Genomic DNA, 15257 nt, shown 5'->3' on the forward strand with positions numbered 1-15257 from the left:
TTAGTCAGTCACTAATCTGACGCAGACTTGCGGTAACATACGAATCGTTTAATCTGTTTGGGAAACACAATGTCAGAGTCAGTCAGAATAAAATCAAATGTTGACAATTTATTGACCAGGTAACATAATCAATTCATCAATTCCAATTAGACATTGATAAGTCAAAGTTAGACATTTTATCAAAACATAAGAAATACGAATTGCAATCACCTGAAATAAACTACAAACAGTAAACTGTTTGGGATCGTCTGATTACAGAGAGCCCTGAGCAATGTGTGGCCTCTCCTTAAATACCCAGATAATTCAACATGCTTACCAAATGGTGGTGTCTGTCATTATAATTAGATTTTGGTCCCCTGTTGAGGGGTTCCTGTAGATTAACATACAGGAGGTATGGAGGATCTGGGGAGGGCACACCTTTAAGGGGCACACCACATTTCACATATTTTATAACTTCTTTTAGCTTTTCATTATGGCTGAGAGGATGAGACCAGTTTACCAGGCGCACTGAGAGACTTTAAATGATACCAAACATGTTATAGTTACTTTTTGTACACACTTCACATTGCATAGGTTTTTAGTGAGCTTTAAGTGAGGAGGAGGAGTAAGATGAAGATACTTTAGAAGGGAGGTGTTAGCTGCACAGTATGTTGCATCTCGGATGTTGCTGTTACATCTGCGAGAGAGAGTTCAGATGTTAATTCTCATGAGAGCCTTTTGTTTTCTCGAGGAGTAGCCCAGACTCACTGGCACCCGCCTTACAGTTTTCCCCGTTTGGCACCGTGGGCCACACACAGGGTTTCCTGCGGTGTCACTTCAGTCTTTGTAAGGTGGGCAGCTGTAAGGGGCTGAGAGCAAGTGCCATGTCTGTTGATAGACCTGATGAGGCATCTGAAGTCGCAACACTGTGTCTGGTTGAGGTTAGCACATGTGTTCAGTTCATAGAGTCCATCAAGGCATTTGTGGCTTGTTCAGTGGACATGTCATTCCATCATGGAGAAACATCTGCTTCTGGTTGTACCTTTAATGATGATCTGACTCTTTGAAGAATTCTCTGCCACCTCCATTGGTGGTCTTCTGGGCAGACCTCAATTAGGTGAAGGAGTTCTCCCTGGCAATGCATATACACCTGAACAGCTTCTTAAATGACCATGTAAAGATGAAACTCTGAAGAACTTAACTGACACAATAAAAGGTTGAGTAATACATGATGAAAAGACAAACAATGAATCAATGTCACCAGTGCGAGTGGTAATCCAGGTCTCAAGTGTGTATTTAAAAATGCAAAGGGGACTAATTAATCTGAATTAATTAAAGGAAAGGTGGCACAGAGCTCAAGGCAATTAGAACATGTATCATCAATATACAATATTACAGTGGATACTAAATTAAAGGAAACATACCACAAAGTCAGTATAACTAGTATTTCCATCAGTGGCAGGCATCATTAAACATATAGTTATAATACTAATTCTATGATTTTAGAATCACAGTTACAGACATATACAATAATAATAACAGTGTTAATTCAAAATGATCTAATGTGTGTGATTTGGTGGCTAAGTCACAATCGATGATACATGTCTATTTTCAAAATGTGAAGTGGATCGATAGAAGCGTCTGCATTTCATATCGTCAACTTATTTTATTTTTATATTGTTATTAGCAATGCGTTGGAAACCAGGGGCCCTCTGGTTTGCAACCATTCCAACAACAATCAATTGGTTTGATTTATACGTACGTGGAAATGTTGAAATTTTGTTGCTTGCAATTAGTAATTAAATCATCGATGTGTGACTGTAGCCATGCACATGTCCCATGTATATTACAGTATTTAAAAGGAAAGTTGTAAATAGTGCCTGTTTTATGGAAACAGGTTTGTAATATCCTATGTGTGAGAGGCTATGTGTATGTGAGAGGCGGGCCAGATCTTCAGTGGATTAGTATCTTCAGAATCTTGGCCATTATTTTGTTCCATGATGTGTCGTAATAAAAGTGGGTGCTCTGTATGTTTAGGAGATGGGTGGAACCTGATCTAGAGCAATTGGTGTTGTATAATTTTTGGTTCCGGTGCTAAACCGGGAGGCCGTACAGATATTTTTGTTTTTGTGGAGCTGTGAGGTGTGAATGGCCTGTTAGATTTGCTTTCGCACCCATCTCCAGCATGGCCAAATTGATGTCCTGGCTTGAGGCCGGGGGATCAGAATTCTTTTTCATCTGTCCCTCACGACATTGTAACCTGAAATATGAACAACTACAGAAAGAGAAAACAGTTAATGTTGAACCTTTAATTAATTTGCATTTAGACATGTGGTACTTTATTTTCCTCCGATGGTCAAAGCCAAACTGTTACAGACAGCTTTAGTCTCATAATGTATGGTTTGTGCCATCAGGGGGAGAAACATGTACCATTGCAATGTCCAATGCAAATTTTATTTCAAAGATCAAATTAGACTGAGCATCTTTGGTGAGATCTGAATTACTGCTGATATTTTAGTGCAGTTTGGAGTGTGAAGCACCTTAAGCTGTTCTCACAGTTGAGTCTGTACAGTCTGCTGTTGTGAGCAATATAAGCCCCAGTTCTGCTGGGGAACTTTCTGAGCATTGTTTTATTGCTCCCAACACAGCTCTGTGGTCAAAGAATCAATTCACATTTTTGGTGATGTGTCTTCTGCTTAGCATTTTTTAAGGGTGCTATTCACACGTTTGATCATCTATGACCTATGATCTCGGTGGTCTGTTAGGGTTATGACATTTTGCCTGATGTTTAGCATTTTACACACAAATTTTTTCATTGTCTATCCAGTGGAATGGTTCCCCTGATCAGATTTTAAATTCAATTGGTGCTTCTCAGCGAGAGATGATTTGGTTCATTATCATGTGCCACTGCATTGGTGCACAGCAAACAACGACCGTATACTCCTCCCTCTTGGCACTGAGAAGAGAACCAATGAAATTCAAATCACAAGAATTTTCAGGGCCGGTAAGGTTGTTCGGTTTGCAGTGTCACTACAAATATACATGTCTAATATACATCTGCAATGCCATGCATAACCTTTCCCCGTCTGTGGCCATGCATGGCCATTATAATATAATGCATATTATAATGTTATTATAATACAACTATATTATATTAAAATAGTATAAATTAAACTGATTTTATCACTGGTTTCTGGAGGGCTTCTGGAACGATGTATTTATCGTCATAAATCATGCCTTCAGTGACCTTGACTAGTTGGTCCTGCTGCAGGTGCGGTGTCAGCTCTCCATCAGAGCTCCACAGTTCTTGTTGGTACTGTTTTGAGTTAATAGGAATAGTCTGAACCGCACTCTCAGCAGGAACAATCAGCCTGTCAGGCTGCCATTCATCTCCCTATGGGGATGGAGGCCACATATCCCTATTGGTGATGGTATTTTCCATTATTCCGTTTGCGTTGTGGGCCACGCCCTTTTGGCAGTTTTGTTTTTTAAACTCTGTGAAGAAATTTGTGAATAGTTTCAACAGGTCGCTATAGGGCGTTTTTTGGCAATGTTTTGCTTGTTTTCTCAAATCTCTTTCTCTTTTTTGGCAATCTCTTATGAGATGGTTACTCTTTTGCAATAATGGCATTGCATTTTGCTCTGAGATCTTTGGTTAAGTTTCTCTGGGCCTTTCCCTTCTGTTAACCATTTTGCAGACGCTAACACTACGGGGTTTTGATCTCCACCTGCTTTCTATTCTTGAACCCCAGTCTACTATTGATCTGAACGTGTGTTCGGCCGGGTCGACACCATTGGATAAAGCCGTTTGAACTGGGATGCTGGCATTTTTCTTAACAAGCTGTAGTAATGCGTCATGGTCACGGTTTGCATTTTCTAGGCCTGAGTGTTCTCTGTATGTTACCCATAACCGTTCAGCGTACGTTTCAAATGACTCATTACTGGCTTGTTTGATTTCAAATATTTTTCTCCAATCTGCATGTGTCGGTCCCCTCATGTCTAATAATGCCTGTTTTAGACGCTCGTAGATCATTTCGTCGGTTTCGTTATTGTCTCGGTTCATAATGTTGCCAGATTTCATCTCTGTGGTTAGTTTTGGTCTGAGCTCCTCAGGAATTGTGAAGAGAGCTATTTGCCAAACATCTCTAGTTTCTAATTTGTACACCGTGGCCTGTAACATCAATGCTTCCCAGTAGGGTTGAAACGGCCCTTTTCTCGGCATAATTCCTACGACTTGTTTATGTCTAGAGCATTCTTCGCATGTTAACGGGCGGCTGATTGTTGTGATTTCATCATCCGCGTTCGTCATGGTTTTAAGGACAGCGACATTAACTGATTTCTTTGGCAAGTCATTAGATTTTGTTCGAGTCTTTACTGGGCTTCGCAGGTTTGGTTCTTCAGGCCACAAGTTCACAAGAGCTCGGTTACGAGTTTCTCTCTGTGGCCTGTCTCCTAACGCGGCATCGTCATCATCATTTTGAGTCTCTAGCTCAAAGGTTTTATCCAGTGCTGCTCGTTTAACTGCAGCTACTGGAAACCCGGATTTATCGCAGCAATCTTCGAGAGCAGATATGTAATTTCTGCCGGTTTTAAGTTTTCTTTGAATTTGATCAATTTTTGTTGCCATTTCTTCGCGTTGTCTAGCCCACCCCTGTTGCTCAAACGCGAAGGCTTCGACTTGTGCTCTTAACTTTTGCAATTCGTCAGATCGCAATCTTTCGATTTCTTTGATATTTGCTATTGTTCGTTCGTTCTCGGTTATGGTCTCGAGGTCGTTACGACGAAGCAAATAAACAATTGCAGCGGGAATGTTACTGTATTTTGATTTAGATTTCAATTTCGCACCCTCAGCAGAATACCAGGATATTAATTCGTTGTTGCTCCACTTTAATTTTAGTCCCTTGTCGCTTAACCGAACAAGGAGGTGTTTTAATTGCACACCTAAAATCTCCATAATTTCCCCGTCTATACCGCTGCTGTGCTTTCCTTGGAAAGACATGTTTCCCGTCTAATTCTTATGCCCGCCGGAGTTTTCGGTTCCGGTCTAAATAGATGCGAGGTGCAAACAATCTTCCCCTCAACACTTCTAAAAGGCAAATAAGATTGACTTACCACAGCAGCTGGAGATAGGTGAGAAGATCAAACCTCATGTCCCGGGCAGGGATCAAGTTGAAAATCGCGCTGGAAAGACGTTGCTCGTCTGGTTGCGAGATCACGTCGGGGTCACCACTTTGTAAGCCCGTTTATCGGTCCAATGACGGTCTCCAATAATACGGGTGAAGGTCTCTGCGCGTTACAGTCTTTCTTGTACGCAACACAACAATATTAAATGAAATACATTTTCTCTTATGTATTATCTCGTTATTTCATCTGACTCCATAAATGAAAAAGGTTTTTAATGATATCTGAGTATCATTAAAAGTGAGCGAATGTTTGATTATTCCTTTAACTCTTTAATTATATTTTACCCGTTTAGATTAAGAAACTATGTCGCTTTGAGGTCCTCGCGTGTTTTCTCTACACCGCGGGTCTCACGATCACAAGCGGCCAGTATTGGATCATCAAACAGAGGTAATTGCTATATACCTGAGATCGGTCACATTCACGTATACACAATCAAAGATACTTCAGTATAGCCCCATGGAATTGCATACACTTGAATGTAACTTAACGTTTTCTTCAGTAGAGGTCACGGCCACTATTATAGATGTAAGTTGACCAACATAACTTCTCTTATAATAGCTTTGGATTGGCCATGCGTGGTTTCCCACGTACACTTATCTGGAGAAACATCAAATTAAAACAGAGGTAAGACACCCAGATTTAGATTGGTCAAGCAGCGTTTGCTGTTCTAAACGGAAATTCCCTTTTTGTCTTTGCAAACCAAGTACACTTGAATCGATGCCAAATATTAGTCGTCACTAATCTGACGCAGACTTGCGGTAACATACGAATCGTTTAATCTGTTTGGGAAACACAATGTCAGAATCAGTCAGAATAAAATCAAATGTTGACAATTTATTGACCAGGTAACATAATCAATTCATCAATTCCAATTAGACATTGATAAGTCAAAGTTAGACATTTTATCAAAACATAAGAAATACGAATTGCAATCACCTGAAATAAACTACAAACAGTAAACTGTTTGGGATCGTCTGATTACAGAGAGCCCTGAGCAATGTGTGGCCTCTCCTTAAATACCCAGATAATTCAACATGCTTACCAAATGGTGGTGTCTGTCATTATAATTAGATTTTGGTCCCCTGTTGAGGGGGTTCCTGTAGATTAACATACAGGAGGTATGGAGGATCTGGGGAGGGCACACCTTTAAGGGGCACACCACATTTCACATATTTTATAACTTCTTTTAGCTTTTCATTATGGCTGAGAGGATGAGACCAGTTTACCAGGCGCACTGAGAGACTTTAAATGATACCAAACATGTTATAGTTACTTTTTGTACACACTTCACATTGCATAGGTTTTTAGTGAGCTTTAAGTGAGGAGGAGGAGTAAGATGAAGATACTTTAGAAGGGAGGTGTTAGCTGCACAGTATGTTGCATCTCGGATGTTGCTGTTACATCTGCGAGAGAGAGTTCAGATGTTAATTCTCATGAGAGCCTTTTGTTTTCTCGAGGAGTAGCCCAGACTCACTGGCACCCGCCTTACATAGCGCTAGGAGAGAGCTTGCTCCGCACTGCTGCCAATCCTACGATCCACCTAGCGAGCAAGATGCTCTGCTTTCATAGGAATTAATCGCTCACAACGCACCAGTGGTAATGTAGGGTCAGACTGGATGAACTTGCTAATGCTAGTTGCCTTGCTAACAATTAGGCTACATCGGACACCGGATTGATTTAATCCGCACCGCAAGACTTCATGACAACGGTTGCACCCGCTCATGGTCTCTAGTGAAGAGCGTGACAGAACAACAGTGATGTGGACAACAGCTCTGATCTTTCTGTGCTGTAATCTTAATATTGTTCTCTAGCACCAAACATGTCCCGCTCCGCAGGCGTTGCCTCTTTTCACTGCATGTGTGTAGACATGAAGCGCCACATGAGTTATCGTGGTTTCAAAGCACCTTTTAGACCAAAACGTTTTTCCCTTCTAAATGTAGTTTTATTAATCAGCATGTTACGAGCCTTTAATAATAAACAAATTGATTTTTGTTCTAATTTTGTGAAAAATAATTAGATGTCTGGAATGGATAAGGAAAGACTAATCTTACTAGTTGGTAGACTAGTCTCTCACCTTTAATTAAAATATACAAATGTTTTTTACATTTAAAAAAAATGTTCTTTATATAACAGATTGTATTAGATTTGCACTACGTGTGTGTGTATGTGGGTATGTATGAAGGTGAGTGTATGTACGTATATGTATAATTATTTATATTGTGTTCTTTTCTGTTTTTAATTACCTATGTCTTGCTGCTGTTTTTGGTATTGTTTGTATTGTTGTAGACTGGAAGCTCCTGTCACCTAGACAAATTCCTTGTATGTGTAAGCATACTTGGCAATAAAGCTGATTCTGATAACATTCATTTTCAATTGATAAACGGTAAAAGACTGTAAAATTGGTAAAAGATCCCACAGACCCCAATGCTTTGGCCGTCTCTGGACCCCCTGTGGAATTTTGAGAAATGCGTTTAGAGTTTATTTTTTCTTCTTTTCTTCTGTCAACTTTGAAATAAAAAAAAGAAAGTGCAATGTGTAAATGTATATCGTGATAAATATCGATATAGAACAATATGAAAAAGATTATCATGATAACAATTTTGGCCATATCGCCCAGCCCTAATTGTGATCCAATCACTCGAACCACATTCGAAAGTAATTGAAAAATCATGTGACATCACATTTTCAGTGTAAATGTTAATGCTAAATGCCTGATGCATCCTGGAAAAGGTGAAAGACCTGCCTACTAGCCTGGTAATCATCCATTTCATAAAAACAAATTATTTTTAATGAAATTGCTTGGAATTCTACTCAAAATGTCAAATTTTTGGTTAATTTTTTTTATTTGGGCATACACACACGTCACTTTTTTTAAGGAACATTTGGTCCTAATGAAGTGCCCAACATGGTCTTTTGCTGTTGTAGCTCATCCGCCTCAAGGTTCGACGTGTTGTGCATTCTTAGATGCTTTTCTGCTCGCTTATCTTATCTAAGTTACTGTAGCCTTTCTGTCAGCTCGAATCAGTCTGGCCATTCTCCGTTGACCTCTCACATCAACAAGGCATTTCGCAAGGATGTTTTTGTTAGTTTGTTTGTTTGTTTGTTTTTGGCACCATTCTAAATAAACAAGGGCCTGTTGTTCGTGAAAATCCCAGGAGATCAGCAGTTACAGAAATACTCAAACCAGCCCGTCTGGCACCAACAATCATGCCATGATCTAAATCACTGAGATCACTTTTTTTCCCCATTCTGATGGTTGATGTGAACATTTATTGAAGCTCCTGACCCATATCTACATGATTTAATGCATTGCTCCCGCCACATGACTGTTTGATTAGATAATCACATGAATAAGTAGGTGTAGAGGTCTTCCTAATAAAGTGAGTGTATATTTGGAATGCATTTGAGACATATGTTAATACCTGGTGTAAACAGAGCCATTGTGAGCTTGACTTAACTTGATATGTGTTTTTATGTCTCAACAGGAAAGGTAAAGATATGCCACCTGCATTTAAACACTTCTTCAGTAGTGCAATGGTTCTGAACACCATCAACATTTCAGGAACCAAGTTACCCCCAGAGGCCTTGAAGTAAGACTTAAAATACCAAATACACCTCAATATGACTTTTCCATACATGTTTGTTCACGATACGTTTGTTAAAAAGACAATAAAGTCTATTTGTCCTCTCATAGAGCTCTTCTGTTGGGTCTGGCCAGTAATCCTAATGTTAAAGATGTCTCTCTGGACCTCAGCTGTTGTGAGGTAACATGTACAGTTGAAGTCAGATGTTTCCATTTAAACTCCGTTTTTCACAATTCTTGACATTTAATCGTAGAAATCATTCCCTATCTTAGTTCAGTTAGGATCACAAATTTATTTGAATAATGGGAAATGTCAGAATAATAGTAGAGAGAATGATTTATTTAAACTTTTATTTCTTTCATCACCTTTCAAGTGTGTCAGAAGTTTAGATACACTTTGTTAGTATTTGGTGGCATTGCCTTTAAATTGTTGAAGTTGGGTCAAACTTTTTGGGTAGACTTCCACAAGATTCTCACAATAATTTGTTGTAATTTTGACCCATTCCTCCAGGCAGAACTGGTGTATGTCAGGTTTGTAGCCCTCCTTGTTCGCTCACTCATTTTCAGTTCTGCCCACAAATTCTTAAGCCATTTGGCCACAACTTTGGAGGTATCCTTGGGGTCATTGTCCATCTGTAAGACCCATTTGCGATCAAGCTTCAACTTCCTGGCTGATGTCTTGAGATGTTGCTTCAATATATCCACATAATTTTCCTCATGTTGCCATCTGTTTTGTGAAGTGCACTAGTCATTCCTGCAGTAAAGCACCCCCACAACATGATGCTGTCACCCCCATGTTTCACAGTTGGGACGTGTTCATCAGCTTGCAAGCCTCACCCTTTTTCCTCCAAACATAACGATGGTCATTATGGCAAAACAGTTACATTTTTGTTTCATCAGACCAGAGGACATTTCTCCAAAAAGTAAGATCTTTGTCCCCATTTGCACTTGCAAACTGTAGTCTGGCTTTTTTATGGTGGTTTTGGAGCAGTGGCCTTCTCCTTGCTGAGCAGCCTTTCAGGTTACGTTGATATAGGACTTCTTTTACTGTGGATATAGATACTTGTCTATCTGTTTCCTCCAGTATATTCACAAGGTCCTTTGTTGTTGTTCTGAGATTGATTTGCACTTTTCACACCAAAATATGTTAATCTCTAGGAGACAGAATGCGTCTCCTTCCTGAGCAGTATGATGGCTGCAGGGTCCCATGGTGTTTATGCATTGTTTATACAGATGAATGTGGTACCTTTTAGGTTTTTAGAAATTTCCCCCAAGGATGAACCAGACTTTTGGAGGTCCACAGTTTTTTCGGAGGTCTTGGCTGATTACTTTTGATTTTCCCATGATGTCAAGCAAAGAGGCAGTGAGTTTGAAGGTAGGCCTTAAAATACATCTGCAGGTACACCTCCAATTGACTCCAATTAGCCCATCAGAAGCTAATGGGCTAGTTGTCTAAAGGCTTGACATAATTTTCTGTAATTTTTCAAGCTGCATAAAGTCACAGTTAACTTAGTGTATGTAAACATCTGACCCACTGACAATGTGATATAGTCAATTAAAAGTGAAACAATCTATCTGTAAATAATTGTTGGAAAAATTGCTTGTATCATGCACAAAGTAGATGTCCTAAACAACTTGCCAATACTATAGTTTGCTAATATGAAATCTGTGGAGTGGTTAAAAAATGTGTTTTATTGACTTCTACCTAAGTGCATGTAAACGTCTTCTCAGTTTACCCATTTATGCATGTGCATAAAAATCTATGTTCATTTTGACTAATTCATTCATTTTAATATACATGTTTATGGAAATTAACAACAAACAAGTTTTGATTGCTTAACCCTTTTTGCAGTTTTCGGAGTTGTTTGGCTTATGTGTTAATTAAACTGAGTTGTGCATTAAGTAATTCCATGTTGCTTATTGTTTTAAAATCCATGCGGCATAATCAACCCCGGAGAAAATGGAGTTAAATGATCATTCTGGGGCAACAGCATTTGTGGCATGCAGTCAAATACAACAAAGACTCATTTCAATTAATCTCTCAGTTTGTATAAACAAATAAATTAATTTGAGGTTTTTTAAGCTCCATTTTTTTTGTTAAAGCACTTTATTTTATTTTATAATATTTATGTTTTATTTCATTTTATTATTATTATTATTTGAGCTGCAAAGTTGTCTAAATCATCCTTCTGAAGTGGAACTACAGAGTGTTTTGAAGTTTGGAGAAGGAGCCCTGAGGATTTTTGCCGTTGGCAACATTTTGACAGGTTTTTATACTTCTAAGGAAGGCTCACGCTGTTAAATTATGCTCTGTACTGAAGAGATATCAAATTTGAGCAGAAATCATTTGAAAGATGTGATAAAACCATAAAATGACAATTATAACTCACTATGGAAAAGCAGAAAGCTTTGCAGAATCTGTTTATTTCATTCGAATTGTGGCAGTCTAGGTCAGTATTGGGTGTCAGACCTCCAGTGCTTTAAAGTTTTAAACACCCCAGAACTGTTTAGACTCCCAATCAAAAACATGTTCACGTTGCTCTCAAATGTCTGTGTATTGAGCTGCTTGCCAAGACCAGCAATTTACAATGTTAATGAGATGCGCGTGTGTGCGTGTGTGCGTGTGTGCGTGCGTGCGTGCGTGCGTGCGTGCGTGCGTGCGTGCGTGCGTGCGTGCGTGTTCTTGCTCAAGAACGCAAAGCAGTTTAGCATTCTTAGCCAGTGGCTCAATATGTCTGCTTGCACACAGACACAATCATGCTGAGATTTTACATTGCAAAACAATTAAGATAATGAATTTGTACTAATGGTTGGAAGAACTAATTAGATAAATCCCAATGATATCAACCGTACCTAATTGTTGCTGAAAGATCACACTGGGTATTTTGGTAGTGAAATTAAGCCGGTTTTGATGGATCTCATTTTATTAAATTGTCTTTGCGTGTGTATTAGTGTGTATTAACTGTTGGCCATGTTCTAACATATATGTGCATCACTTTTTCTTTCTGCTCCCTAAAGCTTGGTCACTGTGTAAGTATCACTGTAGCAAATGGCTCAAATCATCAGATACCTGCATTCATAAAGGTTCATCCATGCTACCAAAATAATCTCCCATTATCATGCTGACCCACTCTCTAAACCTGCCATAGAGCATCTCAAGTTTTAACCCAGACTCTAGATACTTCATTTATACTTTCATTTCATGTTTCATATGTATCAGAGTAATGATGTCGGACTCCCAATAAGTTTCAGGGTTCCTACAGATATGGAAAACCAGAATTTCAAAATGGACATTTCCAGACTTTTCACAGAAATGAATAAAATCCTATTAATTGGTAAGAAAAATAATGGAATATCTATAGTGAAAACATTGTTTTAGTTACTCAGGTGTAATGTTTTTCATTGGCTTAAAGGTGCTAATTTTGAGTGCTGTCTCCATAAAATGATTTTTCAAGTTTTCGAGTTTTCACAAATTACTGGAAAAGTCATGGAAATTCATTGTTCCAAAGGTGTGGGAACCCTGATTTCCTTAAGATCTGTTTCTCTGATAGTTCTGCCTTGGATTTTTGTTGGGTTTCAGCTGCGGTCCGGAGGCTCCCAGATCCTGGAAGGCTGCATTGCTGAAATTCCCAACATCTCTTGTCTGGACATCTCTGATAATGGTCAGTCAAACAATATAATTTTCTAATAGGAATGCTGAACCATGTGATGGATGCATGTATCCCCAAATCAGTTTGCAGCATTGTCCACCAGTCTTTTTCGTCCCAATGTGCAGTGATCAATGTTTTTGATGAGCAAGTTTTATTAATTGCATGACAAAAGTTGTGCTTTTACTGTTATTGATTAAAGGTTTGTACTCTAATGGTTTTGCTTAGAATTTGTTGACCTATTTAGACACTTAATGTAGTTTGTCTGCTTCTCATTAAATTGCTAATTGACTTTTTCAACATGAAAACAAAAAGGCAGATTTAAAGAGTTAAGTGGTATGTGTTGGTATTTGTGTGTATTAGAAAAACACTTTCATATGTAACAATTAGTGTCAAATGAAAATTATATAATCTCCTCACCCTCATGTTGTTCCAAACCTGTATGACTTAGAACACAAAAGGAGAAATGTTGAACTATGTTCACATTGCTCTGTTCCATACAACACAAGTCCTAAGTGACCAGATGCTGTCAAGCTCCAAGGTGATAACAAAGCCAAGTTATTGTAACAAATTACAAGGGGAGGTTTGATTAAGCAGAGAGAAGGCTGCTTTAAAGGAACAGTTCACCCAAAAATGAAAATTCGCTCATCATTTACTCACCCTCATCACATCCCAGATGTGTGTGACTTTCTTTCATCTAATGAACACAAACAAATATTTTTAGAAGAATATCTCAGCTCTGTAGGTCCTTACAATGCAAGTGAATGGTGGCCAAAACTTTGAAGGTCCAAAAAGCACATAAAGGCAGCATAAAAGTAATCCATAAAACTCCAGTGGTTAAATCCATGTCTTCAGAAGCGATATGAAAAGTGTGGGTGAGATAGATCAATATTTAAGTCCTTTTTTACTATAAATTCTCCTCCCTGCCCAGTAAGTGGCGAAATGTACGAATAATTTGTATCAGCAAAAACAAAAGAATAACGTGAACTTGAAATTGGAGATTTATATTAGAAAAATTACTTGAATATTGACCTTTTTCTTACCCACATCTATCATATCGCTTCTGAAGAGATGGATTTAACCACTGGAGTCTTATAGATTACTTCTATGGTGCTGTTGTATGATTTTGGAGCTTTAAAATGTTGGTACTCATTTAGTTGAGGACTGACAGAGCTGAGATATTTTTTCTAAAAATCTTTATTTGTTCTGTGCGGAAGAAAGAAAGTCATGCACATCTGGGATGGCATCAGGGTGAGTAAATTATGAGAGAATTTACATTTTTGGGTAACTATCCCTTTAAAAGAGCTTTCATCTTTTAAAAGTATGTTGATTTTGTTGGGCATGTTAGTTCATGCCATATATAATCAGGTTCCCATAAATGTTGTGCTTTTTTTGCATTATGTGGTCTTCTCAGGTCTGGATTCTGATATGGCAACTCTTTTAGTATGGCTTGCCAGGAACCGCTCAATAAGACATCTGTCATTAGGCAAAAACTTCAACAATATCAAATCAAAGTAAGTGAGCACTATACAGTGTAAGATGCCACATGTACATCATATACACAAATAAAAGTAAAATATCTACACATTTTGTTGTTTTTAGTTTTCTTTTTCTTTTTTTAAGGTTTTAATTGTATTATTGTTTTGTTTTTTTCTCCTTAATGCGAAGAAATCTAGCTCCAGTCTTGGACAACCTGGTGCACATGATTCAAGAGGAAGAATCGGTAAGAGATCAAAACAGTGATGTCTTTCCATGGTAATGGAAATAACCATGTTTTTTGGGAAGGTGCATGTTTTGAACTGTTTGTCCTGCCTTTTGGGTTCAGAGTCAGTGAACAGTAAATGTTCCGTATCTGTAGTGGAGGCTGTTTTGTGCTGAAAAAGATTAATGGCTTTATTAAGTTACTGCTATTATGGGGCAACTGTTTATCTGTGTTTGTGTGAGAGAGTGTATGTGTGTTTGGGTTGGAGTAATGGCCTTAGACCCCACAGCAGTGCATTTGTGTGCAAGAGATTAATGGATGAATGCAGTTCAGTCTCTCTGAGCTTGTGGGCTGCAGATATGCAGTTTGATTGTGCTTTCTCTGGTATGCATGACCCAACATGAACCAACCAATGTGACATGGCAATCAGTGCATGCTAAAAGGACTAACAAAGTCACACCATGTGTCCTGCTATCTGTGTTTGAGTGTGTGTTGAGCACCTGACAACAGAATTGTGATTGTGCTCTTTAAGCAGTGAGACACTCGTCCAGCAAATAGCTTAGAGTCAGGAAAACATTTGCCACTCATGAGGAGTGGGAGAGTGAATATCTCTTACAGATTGTCAGTGGTTATCACGGCACTGGGCTGATATCTCTAAATTTCCACAAAAGGGTTGACACTATCAAATCAGAAATAATTTTGAATACTTTCTCCTTTCTCAACTTTAACCTCCTGAGACCCCCACGTGACTTCTGTGTACATTTTCAATAATTTTTTTTTATTTATCTAGTAGCACCTAATAAACAAGCAACAAATTAATACATTCTAGCACTTAGCTGCTTCGGAAAGCTATAGGATACACTATTGCTCCCTTCTTAGTGAATTACTTGACCTCAAGTGTGGTAACTGTCTGCACTGGTCTCAGAACAGTTTGAAATGCACCTTATTTTCATCCTAACCTCATATTAAGCCTCTGAAAGCAAAATTTTTCAGCTTTTGGATGAATGTATTAATTCTCAATAAAAGTCCAGTCATATTAGTAACTTTATAAAAGCTGTTTTGTTCCACATGGTGAGGCTATCCTCATGGGGGCTGTCATGTTATTATCACATGACCATCCGAATACTACTTGCTTAATCTCAGTAACTGCCCTGTTATTGGA

General features: G+C 38.6%; 1 protein-coding gene across 3 annotated transcripts in view; it reads left to right on the forward strand.

Moving 5' to 3' along the window:
- LOC127655807 (F-actin-uncapping protein LRRC16A-like) overlaps positions 1-15257 on the forward strand; it is a 198444-nt gene that overhangs the window by 112064 nt on the left and 71123 nt on the right. For all 3 annotated transcript variants that reach the window (XM_052143791.1, XM_052143792.1, XM_052143793.1), the window contains exons 16-20: positions 8649-8753; positions 8858-8927; positions 12327-12408; positions 13808-13907; positions 14062-14116. In XM_052143791.1, the coding sequence (XP_051999751.1) occupies positions 8649-8753; positions 8858-8927; positions 12327-12408; positions 13808-13907; positions 14062-14116 (412 nt within the window). The remainder of the gene's footprint in view (positions 1-8648; positions 8754-8857; positions 8928-12326; positions 12409-13807; positions 13908-14061; positions 14117-15257) is intronic.

This window comes from Xyrauchen texanus, chromosome 15, assembly GCF_025860055.1.
Source record: "Xyrauchen texanus isolate HMW12.3.18 chromosome 15, RBS_HiC_50CHRs, whole genome shotgun sequence".
Classification (NCBI taxonomy): domain Eukaryota; kingdom Metazoa; phylum Chordata; class Actinopteri; order Cypriniformes; family Catostomidae; genus Xyrauchen; species Xyrauchen texanus.